The 15,519-nt window shown below is 44.6% G+C and overlaps 1 protein-coding gene across 2 annotated transcripts in view; it reads left to right on the top strand.

Annotated features, from left to right (window-relative positions):
- The window catches only part of GMDS (GDP-mannose 4,6-dehydratase), a 480,820-nt gene that overhangs the window by 77,790 nt on the left and 387,511 nt on the right, over nucleotides 1-15,519 (top strand). Inside the window, exons 2-4 of one of the 2 annotated variants that reach the window (XM_060023745.1) lie at nucleotides 2,054-2,098; nucleotides 10,026-10,113; nucleotides 11,606-11,715. In XM_060023745.1, coding sequence (XP_059879728.1) covers nucleotides 2,054-2,098; nucleotides 10,026-10,113; nucleotides 11,606-11,715 — 243 coding nt within the window. The remainder of the gene's footprint in view (nucleotides 1-2,053; nucleotides 2,099-10,025; nucleotides 10,114-11,605; nucleotides 11,716-15,519) is intronic. The other variant, XM_060023746.1, reaches the window with a different exon arrangement.

Below are 15,519 nucleotides of genomic sequence, written 5' to 3'. Positions count from 1 at the left end.
GGCCTGGGTGAGAAGAGCAAGACCTATTGACAGGGCTCAGCCCTGGGCAGGCCTGTTTCACATCAGCCTCTGAATAGTCACAGCCCCTCCCCACGGTCTCACCTCTGCCTTCTTGTTTTTAAACACTCTCGGCAACCGTGGTGGAGCACAGAGCATTTTAACTTTTTATTCCAAGAGAAAAAGTAAAACTGTGAAAAGTGCAGTGTTGCCTGCTTCAAAATGACACCACCACCACCAAGAGCAAAACAAAGTGTACTTTCTAGGGCTGTCCGACCTACTGTAAAATTATTATTATTGTTGTAAATGCTTTTTCTGTTAAGCTGTTTTCAGAATTAATTATAGGACTATTGATTATCCTCAGGTTTCTGATGGTCCTGTAGATTGACCTGGCTTGTCGGGGTGTGAACTGTTCAGCTCTCTTATCTGGCTTACTTTGCATGTTGGGTGTGTAAAGCCACACAGTTGTGCATGTATCCTGAGATTGAGAGGAAAAGGAGTGTGCCAGACCATTTCTCTTCTTCTCCACGTGAGTCTGTAAACCAGAATAGTTATGTCAACACGTCAGAAGAAAATTTGACGGGGGTTTTAATGAACCACAAAATGTATCCCTTGTTGCCCTCGCCTTGTCATCCTGCCTGGATTCACGCGTGACTTCTGCGTTAGCGCAGCAAGCGCCCTCGCGGCAGCCCTCTCATCTTCAGGACCCATAGGGTGTCTCCAGTTCCAGCTCTGAGTCAGGCAATGATAGGAATAAAACCTGCTTTCTTTTTCTTTTTCCCGGAATATCTGGTAGGAACGTTTGGAGCTCAAAGGGATATTTTAAGCTTTTACGAACTGAGGAAACCAAAGAAAATCCAAATATTCCCAACCAGTTTTGAGCACACAAGTTTCCAGTAGTTGGAGCCTCTCGTTTTTATGTTAAGTCTGGATGGGATAGAGGGGACTTGCCCAGGCTGAAAGCAGAAGGGCAGTTACAGGATTGATTGTGAAATAGCCACCCAGCTCATTTTCTGAGCAGGGCTGGTGATGTTCTACCGTATCTCTAGAACCCTGATTTTGTGCCTTGTGGCCTCTTAACAGTTTAATTAGATGGCTCTCACACTTTCTTTCCCTAAAAGTGGAGCATGAGGTATTTTACCTAGAACCTCCACCCTCACCTAGACATTTTTAAAGAATTTTTAAAAATGAGCTGAGAATCTCTGTGTTTAGTCAGACACCGTCATCTTAACGTAGAGATTAACTGCATGATTTAAGATGCGTACAAATGAAGTTCCCATTATTTCATAAAAAGTAAGCACCTCGCTTTTACTGAACTCCACGTGCGCATGCGCTTGCACGTGTATTCAGGGCTAACACCAACGCCATCATGTCTACGGCCCGCCCCCAACCCACCTTCAAACCCCAAACCCTTTCTGAGGTGACTTTCCAGACCCTTGGGCTCGAAGCCAAGGCCACCAGTGCCTGGAGGGCCTCCCCTGAGGGCCCACACCTCCTCCTCTCCCCGTGGCAGCTCTTTCCAGTGGTGTCAACACCGCTGTGCTCTCAGCCTCCTCCCCGCACTCGCCCTGCCTTCTCCCCAGGCCCCGCAGCTCCTGTCTCATCCCTGCTCCAGCGTCTCCTTCTGTACAGCACCCCCAGAAATAGATTCCTGTTTTATGTCCCAGGAGCACCAAGCCCTTCTGCTTGGCCGCACACGTGTTGCGTGTTTCACAGGGCTAGTAAGCGGCAAGACCTAAAGCAGATCCATCAGCTTTTGAAGCTTCCTGTTCTCCCTGTTGCCCCATGTGTCCCTGGATTTCAGTTTCTTTCCCTGTGCACGTGGTGATGCCAACGCCTTCCCACGCTCCTGTGGGCACAGACGAACGCCCGTCTATGGGAGGCTTAGTGGACGGCACAGCACCACTCCGTGTTTATGTCGGATGTTGTCTGAATTATTTTCATGTCGGTTGCCATGAGCCTTATTTAAGTTCCTAGAGCCTCTGAATGCTGTTTTCAAAACCCTTGGTCTTGGCCACGATGGGTCTGACCGTTGTTGATGTTCCTTGTCTTCCAGGACGGCTCCTACTTGGCCGAGTTCCTGCTGGAGAAGGGCTACGAGGTGAGTCCCCTATGAGCCGGCACAGGCCGACGGGATACCGCGGACACCGTGGCCTCCCGCTTCCTCTCTGCTGTCCTTCTGTGTGTGTTTCCACGGAAGCTCTGATAACAAGTCCAAATCAGGGGAAGAATGTGCCTCTTGGCTGGTCACAGCGCCAGCTCATTGTGCTGTTTATCTGCTGGCGCGCTGGCAGCCCCCCGCCCCCCATTCTTGCTGTTTCCCTGCTTTGCACGCTTCCCGCGTTCTCAGCTAAACCAGCAACCAGGTGGGCTGAACGCTGTACCGTCCTTAGGGTTAATTTATGATGTCATGTGTTACATAAAAAAGTCCCACTCACGGCGAAGTCACTTAATTCGGAAATTGCACAGAGCAGTAAAAACTAAGCTGCCCTGGCAAGGCTGCGTGCAAAGTTGACACTTGGAGGTGCTTGCTTTCCAGTCGGCAGCCAGAACTTTGTGCAAGCTGGAGCTTCTGCGTTTGCTGCTCTTGCCCTCGTCGTCCTTTTCTCCTTCTCGTCCTCCTCCTTACACGTTTTCTGCTTTCCTTGAAAGAAACAAGGGTTTTACATATTAAATGGATGTATCTTAGCCTGTACATCTTACACTTTATAAGAACTGTTTCCGGATGTGCACATCTCTAGAAATCTCTGTGCTCCTCAGAAGACAGAAGCCTACGCAGTGGCACATGTTCTCTGGCCTGATTTGGGGGGTGTTTACCTTAATAATTTTGGACGCCATGTTTTTTCCAGTCGCAGGTACATTGTTTAAAAAATGCGCACCGTGGACAAATGCAAAAACAATAGCAAGGAATTTGGCATTTAAGCACCAACAGGATTTGAAGGACAGGAACCTAGTTTTCTTACTGTAACGCATGATCTTTTCTGTGAACTTTGACTTTTAGACTTTGATTAATAGCAGATATGATTAGACCTTCTGTGCCTTTATCTAATAATGGCTACTTCTACATCTTGTAATGATATCAAAAAAAGGCAAATGTAACTATGGAAATAGGCATGTACACATATGTTCATATACATAGATTCCTATAATAATTGAGCAATCAATTCATATTCTGCAGAGCAGAGGATTTTAGAGTTATGTGTAGAATAGAAGTATTGGTTTTAGGTGAAGACTGATATTTATTCAGGCTGGACTAACTTGATGCTTTAATAATTCTAAAAGGAAAGGTTTGTGAGAGAAACGTACTTATCTTGTTTCACATGTTGGAACAGGCTAAGAGTCGTTTGGTGGCTGGAGCGGGGTGAGTGATTTGGCTGTGTACCGAGCGAGCCAAGAGAAGGAGCTACCTGAGTAATGGTGATGGGTCAGGACATCTGACCCCCAAACACGGCCCCTTGGCACGTGAATATTTTAAGCTGACGGAGTTTGAAAAAATAGCAGAAGTTTCTCCTGTTTATTTGTCTTTGTTAGTTTAGTGTAGAGGAGGAGAACATTTTCCTCGACCCTCTTAAGGGTCCCTGGCTGGGTCTGAAAATTAAACTGAAAGCATACAGATGTATTTAATGTAAGTTTTCTGTGACATGGGAGCCTTCCTGAGAAAATGAGGATCCGAAGAGGCGGGTAAGCCCGAGTACTTGTGTGTTAGGTTAGGTGAGGAGGGACAGTGGTGGAGAAATGAGGTCCAGGGGTCTGCAGTAAGTGTAGGACTGGGCGTGGCTCAGCCAGGTCTGTTGGGTGGGATTCTTCCCAGCATCCCCTTGTCTTGGGACGTGAAGATGCTCCTTTCCTCCAGGTGTGGGGAGGGCACCTCCCACCTGGCTGCTTCAGGGGAGAAGGGTGAGGGGAAAGTCAGGGTGACCTTCGCGCTTCTGTCATTTTCGCAGACTCGTTCAGCTTAAAATATGCAGTGTGCCCAGACACCATGCCCTGGCTGGTGCGTCCTGAGCCCCCCACAGTCCCCGCAGCTCGGGAAGAGAGAGGCGGTGTGTCAGCAGGAGTGCTCAAGCTGGGTGGGTCCTGAGATGCACTTCCGAAGTGGACGCGGGGCACTGAGGCATCGGATGCGGATGTGGCTGGCCCCAAGGGAGAGGGAGCCGGCGAGCAGGTGTGAGGCGCCCGGGAGGAATGGGGACGGGGGTCTGTCTGGACGCGGTAGGCGGTCAGCTTCCTCAGGCGTCAAGATGGCGATGTCAGTGTTCCTGGGGAGGGCCCGGAGGATGGCGTGCCCAGGAGGCAGAGCTCCATGTAGGCGGCCTGTTCAGGAATCGCCGGACCCCTGAAGACGGGTCGTCATGCTCCTGAGTGGACCAGAGACTCAGGAATAAATCAGAATCTAGGCCAGCCAGCTGCGCTTCGGCTGTTTTCTTCCGCTGGCATCTGAAACTGTAAGAGCAGGTTGGATTCTGATAAAGACCATAGAAGGCCCACTCGGCAAATCACAGTTCGTGGGAGGGATGAGTCATTGAAACAGTGATTGGCAAGAGAGGAGAGGGCAGAAGGAAATACTCCCTGCAGTACAGGTGGAAGGTTCGGAGCTGCATGGCATGACCGGAAGTGATTCCTCCTTGGAGCACAGGGGAGTGTGAGTTTTGTAGGAATGGGGGCCGTGAGAGGGTGTTTATCTGTCCTGTCTTCAGTTTTCCTAGGCTGCTGTCTTCACTTTTAAGAGATTGAGGTAATTGGAGGGTCAGTTTATTAACTGGGATCTGATGATAGCACAGGCTTTTATCTTTTGGCGTTTAGGTCAAAGTAGATGTGAGAGTCATTTTTCGAAGAGGCTGCATTGCACAAATTCCAGAATTACCATCAGCAGCCCCTGGTTGCTCCAGAACACGAGCAAAATAAATAACAGGGTTAGAAAATTGCCTCCCGTGAGATGAGAGGGGACGCCCCTGTCCACATCTGAACCCAGAGGGCCAACGTCAGCAATTCTGGGGGAGCACCTCCTTCTGAGTCAGGGCTTCCCAGCGTTCAGCCTCAGAGCCGCCCGGGCCCCACCGAAGACGAGGTGGCTGAGTCCGGGGCCTTAGACCGGCCTTTCTAACGGCCCCCAGCTGTCGCGGTGGCTGCTTTCCCGGGTCCTATGGTGTGAGAACCACTGCAACTAGAGATTCCAATGAGCTCTTTGAATGCCAAGGTGAAGCTGAACAGCATTTCTTAAGGTATCTTAATTTGGGGTACCTTGGTTCCCTGAGCTCTCGTATTATTTTGGATCTAGTCTTTGTGGACCAGAAATAACTGGAAACAACACACTTTGGGGTAGCAAAGTGTCGCTGGGAACAAATGAACACTAGGAGGAAGAGCTGCAGATTCTGAGGGCAGGCTTGACCCTGAGGCTGAGATCTTCCTGCATAAGAAAGGGGCAGGCTTCCCTGGCCGGCAGGGGTGAGGTCAGCCTTCGTGATGAGCACGGGGTGGGATGGGGTGGGGGCGTGGACCCCGTGGACAGTCAGCTGGAGGGAAGCAGGTTGAGGAGCAGAGCCAGGTTGGTTGGGGAGTGACGAACGATGGGGCAGCGAAGGTGAACACACGCCTGTGCGTGGAGGTGACGTAGTGCAGTTAGTCAAAGCAGCAAAGTAAAGGTACGAAAAGCCTGGCTAACCTCGAAGCAGAGGGAGATGTTTGTGTATGCCTTGAAAGGGAGTCTCATATGTTATAGATTAACTAGTTATGCTTAAATACCTCGTCTGACCACACACCTTAGATTTCTGAAGCTGCGGGGCCTGGTCACCTAATGTGTCCTCTGAAATCCGTGCATCTGATCATGTTCTTTTTTTTTTTTCCAATTCACGATATATTATGAACGTCATTCCACGTCAAGGCATAGGACTACTTCATCTTTTGGCCATGCCATGCGACATGCGGGATCTTAGCTCCCTGACCAGGGATCGGACCCTTGCCCCCTGCATGGGGAGCACGAGCCTTAACCACTGGACCGTCAGGGAGGTCCCGTCTGATCATGTACTGAATGAACAATGTAACGTAAAAAAGATGGATTGCTTCATCCCGGGTCCACTCCTCACTGAGAAGGGAGACCCTTTCAAGGTTTAAAGTTTTTAATGCTGCTGGTTTCTTGAATTTTGCTCCAGATTAAACATGGGGGGGGGGCATAAAGATAAAGAGAATGGATCTAACATGTGTTCATTATTTATAGAATGTCTGTAGGTATCACCTCATGATGAGGAGAGCCAAGAATTCTCAGCGTTTATAGAAAACCATCTTTATGGCTCTATGGATTTAGTTCTACACATTGTTGAAATGCAGAGGGTTAATTCTCCTTTGTACCGTGTCAGGCCGCTCGGAGCAGGGAGGTGAGCGAGGCCATCCAGCTCGCGGTGGCGAGGCAGCCCCTGAGCTGGTTGCTGGACTGCGTCCTTATCCTTTCCCGCCACTTGCTGGCTCCGCGGCCTCTCGGAGACTTAGATGATGAGTGCACGTGTCCCCAAGGTCGCCACCAAGGTCAGGTGAGACGCACGTGGACAGCAGTCCAGAGGAGCTCTGTGGGCCTGTGGAGCTTAGTCTTACAGGACAGGCGGGTGGCACAGTGCTTGGTGCTGACCGGCCGAGGGACACAGATTTTGTAGGAGGCCCTCGGTCCAGTCTGTTACTTGGCATCAGGAAAGGGCGGGCGTGTGACGTTGCCCGGGTCCCGGCTCTGCGCGTGCTCCTTCCCGTCGCCAGGGAAAGAGGAAGAACACAGGAGTGAAGCTTCCTGTGAAGGTGCCTCTGGTTTCAGGTGCCTTCCTAGCATCACTGTTAGCAGATAAGCCAACAATATACTTTTGTACTTATTTTGTGCAAAATACAAAGAGAAACCAGAAAAATGAAAGACAAAGTCAAACCCTTTAAAAGCTAGAATGTATCTGGGAATATGTGAGAAATCTATATTAATTAACTTGGTAACAATGACAACACAGCAAATCAGAATGTAAAATTAGAGAATAGGTAAATCGTGGGTTTCCCTTCCAGGAGAGGAACTGTAACCAGGGGGCCTCAGGAGAGCAGAAAAGAAATGGGGTGTACGGACTGTGCAGTCATCCCTGGGAGACTGTTTGTTAGAACTGGAGTTCCTGTGATTCCGTTCTTGATCTGTGGATCCTTTTTTCTGAGTTGTTGGTAATCCTATTGATAGAAGCCTGGGTGCAAAAAAGTCAAAGCTTTTTGTGGCTTTCGCTCTGAAACCATACTGAGTGTTGTCACGATGGGCTACGTCCACCTTTAACAGAACCACGTGCTGGTGGCGTGGTCTCAGGTAGCGTCCTCACCTGTAAGATGGGAGTCACGATACGAAGGTGGTTGTGAAGGTTCAGTGATTTAATGTCCACAGAGAACAGTGTCTGTGCACGGTCACTGCCATGTGTGTGCTGATGTGACCGATGTCATCTAGACTTTTCAGAAGCAGGTTGCATTAAACATCCCTGAGAGGCATCCTTGCCTCCAAGAGAAATCTAGACACTGAAGAATTTAAAATCCAGTGGTAATAATTTTCTGTTTTCTTGGCTGTAATCAATCAATCAATCCATCAGTCAGCATTTCTGTGCCTTTATGCTGCCTAATCTGACTCTGGGTTTTGAAGTCAAACCAACTTTGTTCTGACATCGTGAGAACTTGAAATTTTCCTTTTCATCACTTAGTTAAATGGAACTTGAAATTTTTTTGTCAAAAATGCTCACTTCTGTTTAACACCTTAGTTTTTCAGAAATTTTGTTTTTGAACTGCTATAATTTAATAACGATTTTAATTAATTTTATCAGGAATCAAATTTAGCTCATTTATCTTTTCACTTTGGTTTCCTAACTCGTTTCTTTTTCTCCAAAAATCCTTATAAAAACAAACAAAAAATCCTGCCTACCTCCCTTCCGTAAAGCAAAAGCCGCTAATCTCACATTCTTAACCAGATCATCCAGCTTGCACACATTCTGGCTTGTCTTAAAGTTTGTATTTCACCTGTGTCAGAAGTAGACAGACTCAGCTTTCATTAGTTCTTAGAATAATACTTGCTGTCATGGATTAAGCATTTGGCAGGTCTTTCTTTCCCTGTATACACATACCAAAACTTGGGAGTGAGGGGAAATTAAAAAAAAGACCCAAAACTAGTGCTTAATGTGTTTGGTTATAAGTGTGACAGTAAAGTCCTATGTTATTTATTTGCTGTGACTTTGGGTAATCGTCTGATTTTCATACTGCATCCATCAATGTCATTGAATATTTTTATCAGTCCTTTATGTTGATATAAAATGTATATGTATATAGCATTTCTCTTTGTTCTGGGCTGTTGGGATATGTGACTTATCCAGAAGCCAGCAATCAAGAGAAAAAAATAGACTCAATCATATGATTATTTTTTCATTGTCAAAGCTAAGTTATCTGTTTTTAGAACATATGAATTCCTCTCTATTCAAGGAAATCAAGCTCAGCTTACATCTGAGATCTCTGTATTTCAGAAATAACTTTGGTGGCAAACACCAGTTTTGATATGTATAGGTGTATATGTGAACTTGGTTTTTATTAAACGAAGTTTATTAAGTTTACAGAGTAGTTGAACTTTATAAGTAACAACTTGAAAAACTGGAGACCATGAAGTTGAATTAATTCTAAGCTTAATGTAAGTATTATTCTCTCTACTTCTAAATTACGTACTGGATACGTAAACCCAAATTGCGATTTAATGTTTCCTAGATTTTACTGTTTGCCTCCCGAAATGTCAACCAAGTTTGTGATGTTCCTGTCTTAAAATATTTTCATGTTTACAAAATTTTCTTCGGTTTAGTTCTTTTGGAAAATAATGTGGTTTTAGCTCTTTGGCTAAAGTATCTAACCAACAGAATTATTAATTGTGGGTGTGTTGTATCCTTTGCAGAAGTCAGTTTCTCATGTATGCCATGTAAAGTGACGATGACATTTCTTTCTATTTGAAAGAAAGTCTTATGTGCTTATAATTTCCCCCCTGCACTTGGAATATTTGAGTCATGCCAAGGATTAGTTTTTGTTCGAAATAGACAGAAAACGATTGAGTTAAAATATGGAAGTGTATTCAGCTGCAAATGAAACTACCCAGCCTTAGAAGGAACGCTTCTAAAATGAGAGAAGGACTAAAACTGCCACCAGCAGCATGGGGACGTGGGCAGCCGGTGACATAAGCTGGTATTAGCACTGGCAGCACAAAGAAGGGAGTGAGACCAGGTCCTGAACAATGTCTCTAATGTATCAGACACAAATAGTCTTTTCTTCAGCATCGGGCAGGTATGTGTTCTGGTTCCAGTGACTTTTTTCCCTCACACTTGTCATGGTTAAGTCAAAGATAAAAATTAAAAAAAAAAAATCCTCCCTTCATTTGAGTTTCCTTCGTGCCTTAAATCTCATAGGACGTAAGTCTTGGCCCTAACCTATGCTATTTAGCTTTCTTAGCTTTTCCACACAGCTGCATAAAAGCAATGGCTCCCTGATTCTCTTGTGGACCCAGATACGTATTTATTTAAAGAATCGGTGCCAGATGCAAAGCTCGGAGGGCACTGGGCAGGGCTGGAGGCATCAGAGCCCTCTCCTCGTGCTCTGGGTTGAAGAGCGGTCCAGGCTGTGTGACCGATACGGCCTCGCCTGGTCTGTCTTCGGTTTCAAATTGAAGAGATATTTTTGTCAGCAGTAGGACCGTAAGTGTGTGTGTGTTTGGAAAAGGAGACATTTGAGTATCTACAACTAAGCACTCACTGTGAAGTCACGTCATTATCTAATTACTTTCGTCGGGATTGGCAGTAGAAACACTGGAGAGGGATGGAGGGAGCTGCCAGTGGGCGGGGGCGGGGTGGGGGGAGAGTGAGCCGCAGAACTCCTGCTTATTTAAAATAAGGTCTTTAAATGACAGTTATATGATTTTTCACGAAGCTAAACATTAGCAGAATAACGTTGCTTACGAATCCTCACTGCATATTTATAACTTATTCTTATCCTTCCACACGTTAAAAATGCAGGTCCATGGAATTGTACGGCGATCCAGTTCATTCAATACTGGTCGAATTGAACATCTGTATAAGAACCCCCAGGCTCATATTGAAGGAAGTAAGTCATTTTCTTTCTCTAAACTCTCTTTCTGTGTAACTTCCTCTATTATGATAAGGTATTTTCAAATGTCATTTTCCTCAAAGCCCATCAACTTGCAGTTATTTACCCATGAGTTACCTGCATTGAATGCTATCTGCACGCTTTGAAAACCCTTCACTGCCTGCTGCCCTGGGCCATGGTGTCACCGCGGTTAGGCCGTCACGAGGGTACCATCAGGTGGGGCTGCTCGAGAGGCCAGAGCAGACAAGCCTTTGATCACCCGTCTCCAGGTGTCCCTGTGCCCTCGAGTCAGATCAGCTCCACACTCAGAGCCCTCCTCTGCTCTTCACGTTTGGTCTCATTTAATCAAGTCAAGCAGTCTTTGTACATTTATTTAATTTTGGAAATAATTGGTGAAGACAGGTCCAAAAGCAGATGGCAGTCAAAAATATATTTAAATTGCTTTACAGGCGGTTGTCAGTATTTGCAGTCGTTTGTTATTTTTGGTAACACAATTGCAGGGAGTATATCACACAGTTGCCGTGCTTTCTCATTTGACCTTGACAGCAGTTCCTGAGGTTGTGAATGAGACCATTTTACAGATGGAAGCAGAGAGAGGGTGTGACTTTATCAAGCTTCCATAACACGCGAAAGACAGAGCTGGGACGAGGACACAGGGTGTTTCCCGCCAGCGGGGATGATCCAGGTGGCTTGTATTCACCTCAGGGCCCTGAACATTGGAAGGTTTGGGCTAGTTGTGCAGGTAGTGATGTCATCAGGAAGATGACCTACTAGTACACTTTCCACCTTAATATTTAGGTCAGTCAGTGAATCCTCCGTGAAAATTATCATCGTTTTGTGCAAAGTGTAGAATGGTACTGCCATTGGACCTAGATGTAGGTCAGTATTATGTAAAATTAATGAAAGTATCCAGTTAGCAGGATGCCCATCTGCCTGTGTCGCCTTCTTACACTAGTGAAGTCAGCGTGAGGATCTGCTTAGATCTGGGGTCAGAACAAGCTAGCTGTCCTTTAATCAGTTATGTATACGTCAGGCACGTCATGGATGGTTTAAGGACTAATGTTTACGAAGGACTGAAAAATCGCTACATACAAGTATCTGAGTAGAGCTGTCTTCACTACTGTCAACGTGTTAACATGTTTCGTTCGAGGGTATACGCATTATTCCCAGATTTTCTTTGTCTGAATCTCATGTGACATGTCTTACAGCCACCGGGGCGCCGTAAGATACGCTGATTGTGTAACATCTGTCATGATATTATGTTTTTTTAAAAAGCTCATCTGAGTTTTTACAAATCCTTTATAGACATAGCAACAAATGGGAATCTCTTTCTACTATTTAGTTTCTTTATATATGACAGTTACAGACTGCTACTCCAGAACCAATCTGGTTTTCAGACTTTCAGGATATACATTTCAGTGTTGCTGTGTTAAAAAATTGGGCCTACGTTGTTTCCTTCTATCTAATGGTATGTGTTTCAATCCTAAAGACATGAAACTGCACTATGGTGACCTCACCGACAGTACCTGCCTCGTGAAGATCATCAATGAAGTGAAGCCGACCGAGATCTACAACCTCGGGGCCCAGAGCCACGTCAAGGTGAGCCGTTTTCCTTATCGTGGTTCCTCTGGCTGTGTTCCTGAGTTCTGTATTTTACCCTTGTCCGTTGCTTCTTCACACAGTACGGCAGCCACTAATCCTGGTCCTCGAGTTTGATTCCTGGTATTAGTTTGGGTATTAATGAGTCCTTATGGAAATGCTAATACATTTTTTTTAAGTGTATTTTCTGTTATTGAACAATGTAGTAAAATGTTACTGCCGACATTAGAGTAAAAGTATTTATTTGTTTGGGGTTGATCTTACAGTCACGAACCTCACTTGGATGTATTTTCTGCCATTTCAACTCACATTGTGAATGAAGTGTTTTGTTCAAATGTTGGAAAATTAAGTCAATGAAACTTCTATTTTAGTATTAATTTTTGGTAGTGATGAGAAAATAGTATTTTTGCGTGCCAACATGTCAAAATTAATGGAATTAACGTTTTCTTGTGAGCAGTAAAAGCTATTGGAAGAAAGACTCTTCTTAGCCTCTTGCCTCAGTGTGACCCAGCTCATGTTGATTTCTCTCCCTTTATTCAGACAGATTCTCTGGGGGTCCATCTACCTCTCCTTGGTTTTTCTTTCTAGAACAAATCGCAGTAAACCTGAGAAGCCAGTCCCCAGGGTTCTGGCAATCTGCTTAATTCAAGTTTTTGTTGCTGTGTTATAGTGCTAACTTAGTGAGTGAACTGAAGCCAGGGATGATATGAGTTCTGTTTAGGTACTTACTCAATCAGGATAGCATAGAAATAAAAGCAAATGACTCTAAGTTAAAACAGCCCCTGCCCCCTGCCACCAAAAAACAAGGAACAGAAAATCTAGCAGCATTTTTTGCTGTTTAATGAGCGAATTCAGCACTCTTACTGCAGAAAGTATTTGAGGTGATTGGCTATTTCTCCACATCTCCAGCTTTGGGTGGAATGGAAGCGATATGCCTGTTTTATATCTCTGCTAGTTTAAGGGAGAAATTATAAACTAGATCAAACGAAACCAAAGGTAGAACATAGTAAGAGAAGCAAGTGGAAAGCTCAGTCTTGTAGTTGATACCAAATTTAAAATTTGAGCGTGAACCCTCACAGTACATTTTACTCTAAGATGGTAACTTTGGAGGATGGCGACAGATCAGCCAATACTGATACTTCTTATCTGTCTCTGCTGTCTTGGAAGGTAATTTTTTCCTTTCCTAATCTCCGAAGATTCTGTTCTGTATCCAGGCTTAAGCTTTGGGCTGTGGAAGGTGTCAGGGGCTTTAGGTTAGAAAAATAGGGCTATTTTTCGAAGTGATTCTAGATGTATTTTCCGTCTGAAAGGGTATTTCCTGCGTGCCGTGCCTTGAGCAGCCGTCCCCCCTTTCACGTAGAGAAGCAGTAACTGTCACTCCAGGCGTGGAGACTTTATCCTGGGCTGAGGCAGTTAGTCATCTTCCACGTTTTAATTTATCTAACTGCTTCTTGGTATCTCCAGGCAAAATAGAATGCTTTGGAATGAGTGCTCTGTTACTCAGTTTCCTTTAGATTAAGACGTTTCCTTTGTGACGGTAGACAGGTTATCGCCTCTAGAAGTCCTACACCGGCATAGTGGGAAGATGCAGGAAGTTTTATAAAGATTTATGTATAGAAGGCCTTGCCCTGACGTGTTAGTATTAAGTGAGTCAGTCTTCTCCTTTTTCCAAATCGTTCTGTGGTTCAAAAAGTCTGATATGCTTTCCGTACATGAAGTGGTGCTGACTGTGTCTGGTTATTACCCTAGGGTGGTGAGTACAGAATGCACAGGAGGTTGGGCCGATTCCTTCTGAGTGGCTCTGTATGTGAAGTTTACCTGGTTTTATTGTGTTATGCCAGCTTTGCCTAAAGGCCTGTTAATTGGCAGAAATGGTGCTTAATCGAAGATGAATTTTGGCTCATAAGATAATTTATCCCTTCAACGATATTTGCGTGCATGGTGGAGTGGAGGACCCAGGGATGCGTGAAACCCACCTCTGTCGTGGAGGGACTCCTTTCCCACGGGTGACAGAGGCTGGCGCTGATGTCTTTGGGTTTTTAGAGATGGGGTGAGAGAACTTCACTCCCACGAGATCGTGCATGGTGTCAGGGAGTAGGTTTGGGGTGGAAGCTTACAGACGTCGTTAGTGGGAACGGGTAGTTGAAATTGAGGTGACAATACAAGGCTGAGAGTCAGAAAAGAGAAGACTTGGGATGTGTTTGCAACATGATGAGCGTCCTAGGTTGCTTAGGTCTTGCCTAGGTCCTAAGCAAGAAGTCTGGTGGGAGAAATGGGAGGTGGGCAGCTAGGGAGGTGGGCTGTGTTTGGGCAGTCTCTACGTGTTTCTTTTTTAATTAGCCATTTTTTTAAGTGAAGTAGTTAATTTACAATGTTGTGTTAGTTTCAGGTGTATAGCAAAGTGATTCAATTGTATATATATTCTTTTTCAGATTCTTTTCCATTATAGGTTACTGTAAGACATATGGTTCCCTGTGCTATACAGCAGTTTCTTCCTGTTTATCTATTTTATATATAGTAGTGTGTGTATGTTAATCCCTAACTCCTAATTTATCTTTCCCCCTGCCGCCCTGCTATCCCCTTTCGTAGCCATACATTTGTTTTCTGTGTCTGTGAGTCTATTTTTTTGTAAATAAGTTTATTTGTATCATTTTTTTAGATTCCACGTGTAAGTGATATCATATGATATTTGTCTTTGGCCATCTTCACTTAATATGGTAATCTCTAGGACCATCCATGTTGCTGCAGATGGCATTATTTCTCTCTTTTATGGCTAAGTGATATTCCATTGTATATATGTACCACATCTTCATTATCCATTTATCTGTCGATGGACACTTAGGTTGATTCCATGTCTTGACTATTGCAAATAGTGCTGCAGCGAACATCGGGGTTGCATGTATCTTTTCAAATTAGAGTTTTTGTCTTTTCCGGTTATATGTCCAGGAGTGGGATTGCTGGATCATGTGATAACCCTCTTTTTAGTTTTTTAAGGAACCTCCATACTGTTCTGCATAGTGGCTGCACCAGTTTACATTCCCATGACAGTGTAGGAGGGTTCCTTTTTCTCCACACCCTCTCCAGCGTTTATTATTTGTAGACTTTTTGATGATGGCCATTCTGACGGGTGTTTGCATCTCTAATATTTAGTGATGTTTAGCATCTTTTGCTCAATGAGATTCTTCCAGCTCTGTTCTTGTTTCTCAAGATTGCTGTGGCTATTCGGGGTCTTTTGTGTTTCCATACAAATTAAAAAAATTTTTTTTCAGTTCTTTGAAAAATGCCATTGGTAATTTGTTAGGGACTGCATTGAATGTGTAGATTGCCTTGGATAGTCTAGCCATTTGGACAATATTGATTCTTCCAATCCAAGAACATGGTATATCTTTCCATTTGTTTGTGTCGTCTTCGGTTTCTTTCACCACTATCATATAGTTTTCAGAGTACAGGTCTTTTGCCTCCTTAGGTAGGTTCATTCCTAGGTATTTCTTTGGTGTGATAGTAAATGGGATTGTTTCCTTAATTTCTCTTTCTGATCTTTCATTGTTCGTGTACAGAAATGCAACAGATTTCTGTGTAGTAATTTTGTATCCAGCAACTTCACTGAATTCATTGACAAGCTCTGGTAGTTTTCTGGTAGCATCTTTAGGATTTTCTAGGTATAGCATCATGACATTGGCAGACAGTGATTGTTTTACTTGTTCATTTCCAATTCGGATTCCTTTTATTTCTTTTCCTTCTTTGATTGCTGTGGCTTATGGGACTTATGTTGAATGAAAGTGGTGAGGGTGGGCATCCTGGTCT

The sequence above is a fragment of the Delphinus delphis genome, chromosome 10 (genome assembly GCF_949987515.2).
Source record: "Delphinus delphis chromosome 10, mDelDel1.2, whole genome shotgun sequence".
In the NCBI taxonomy this organism is placed as follows: Eukaryota; Metazoa; Chordata; class Mammalia; order Artiodactyla; family Delphinidae; genus Delphinus; species Delphinus delphis.
This window is presented reverse-complemented; position numbering and strand designations above follow the sequence as displayed.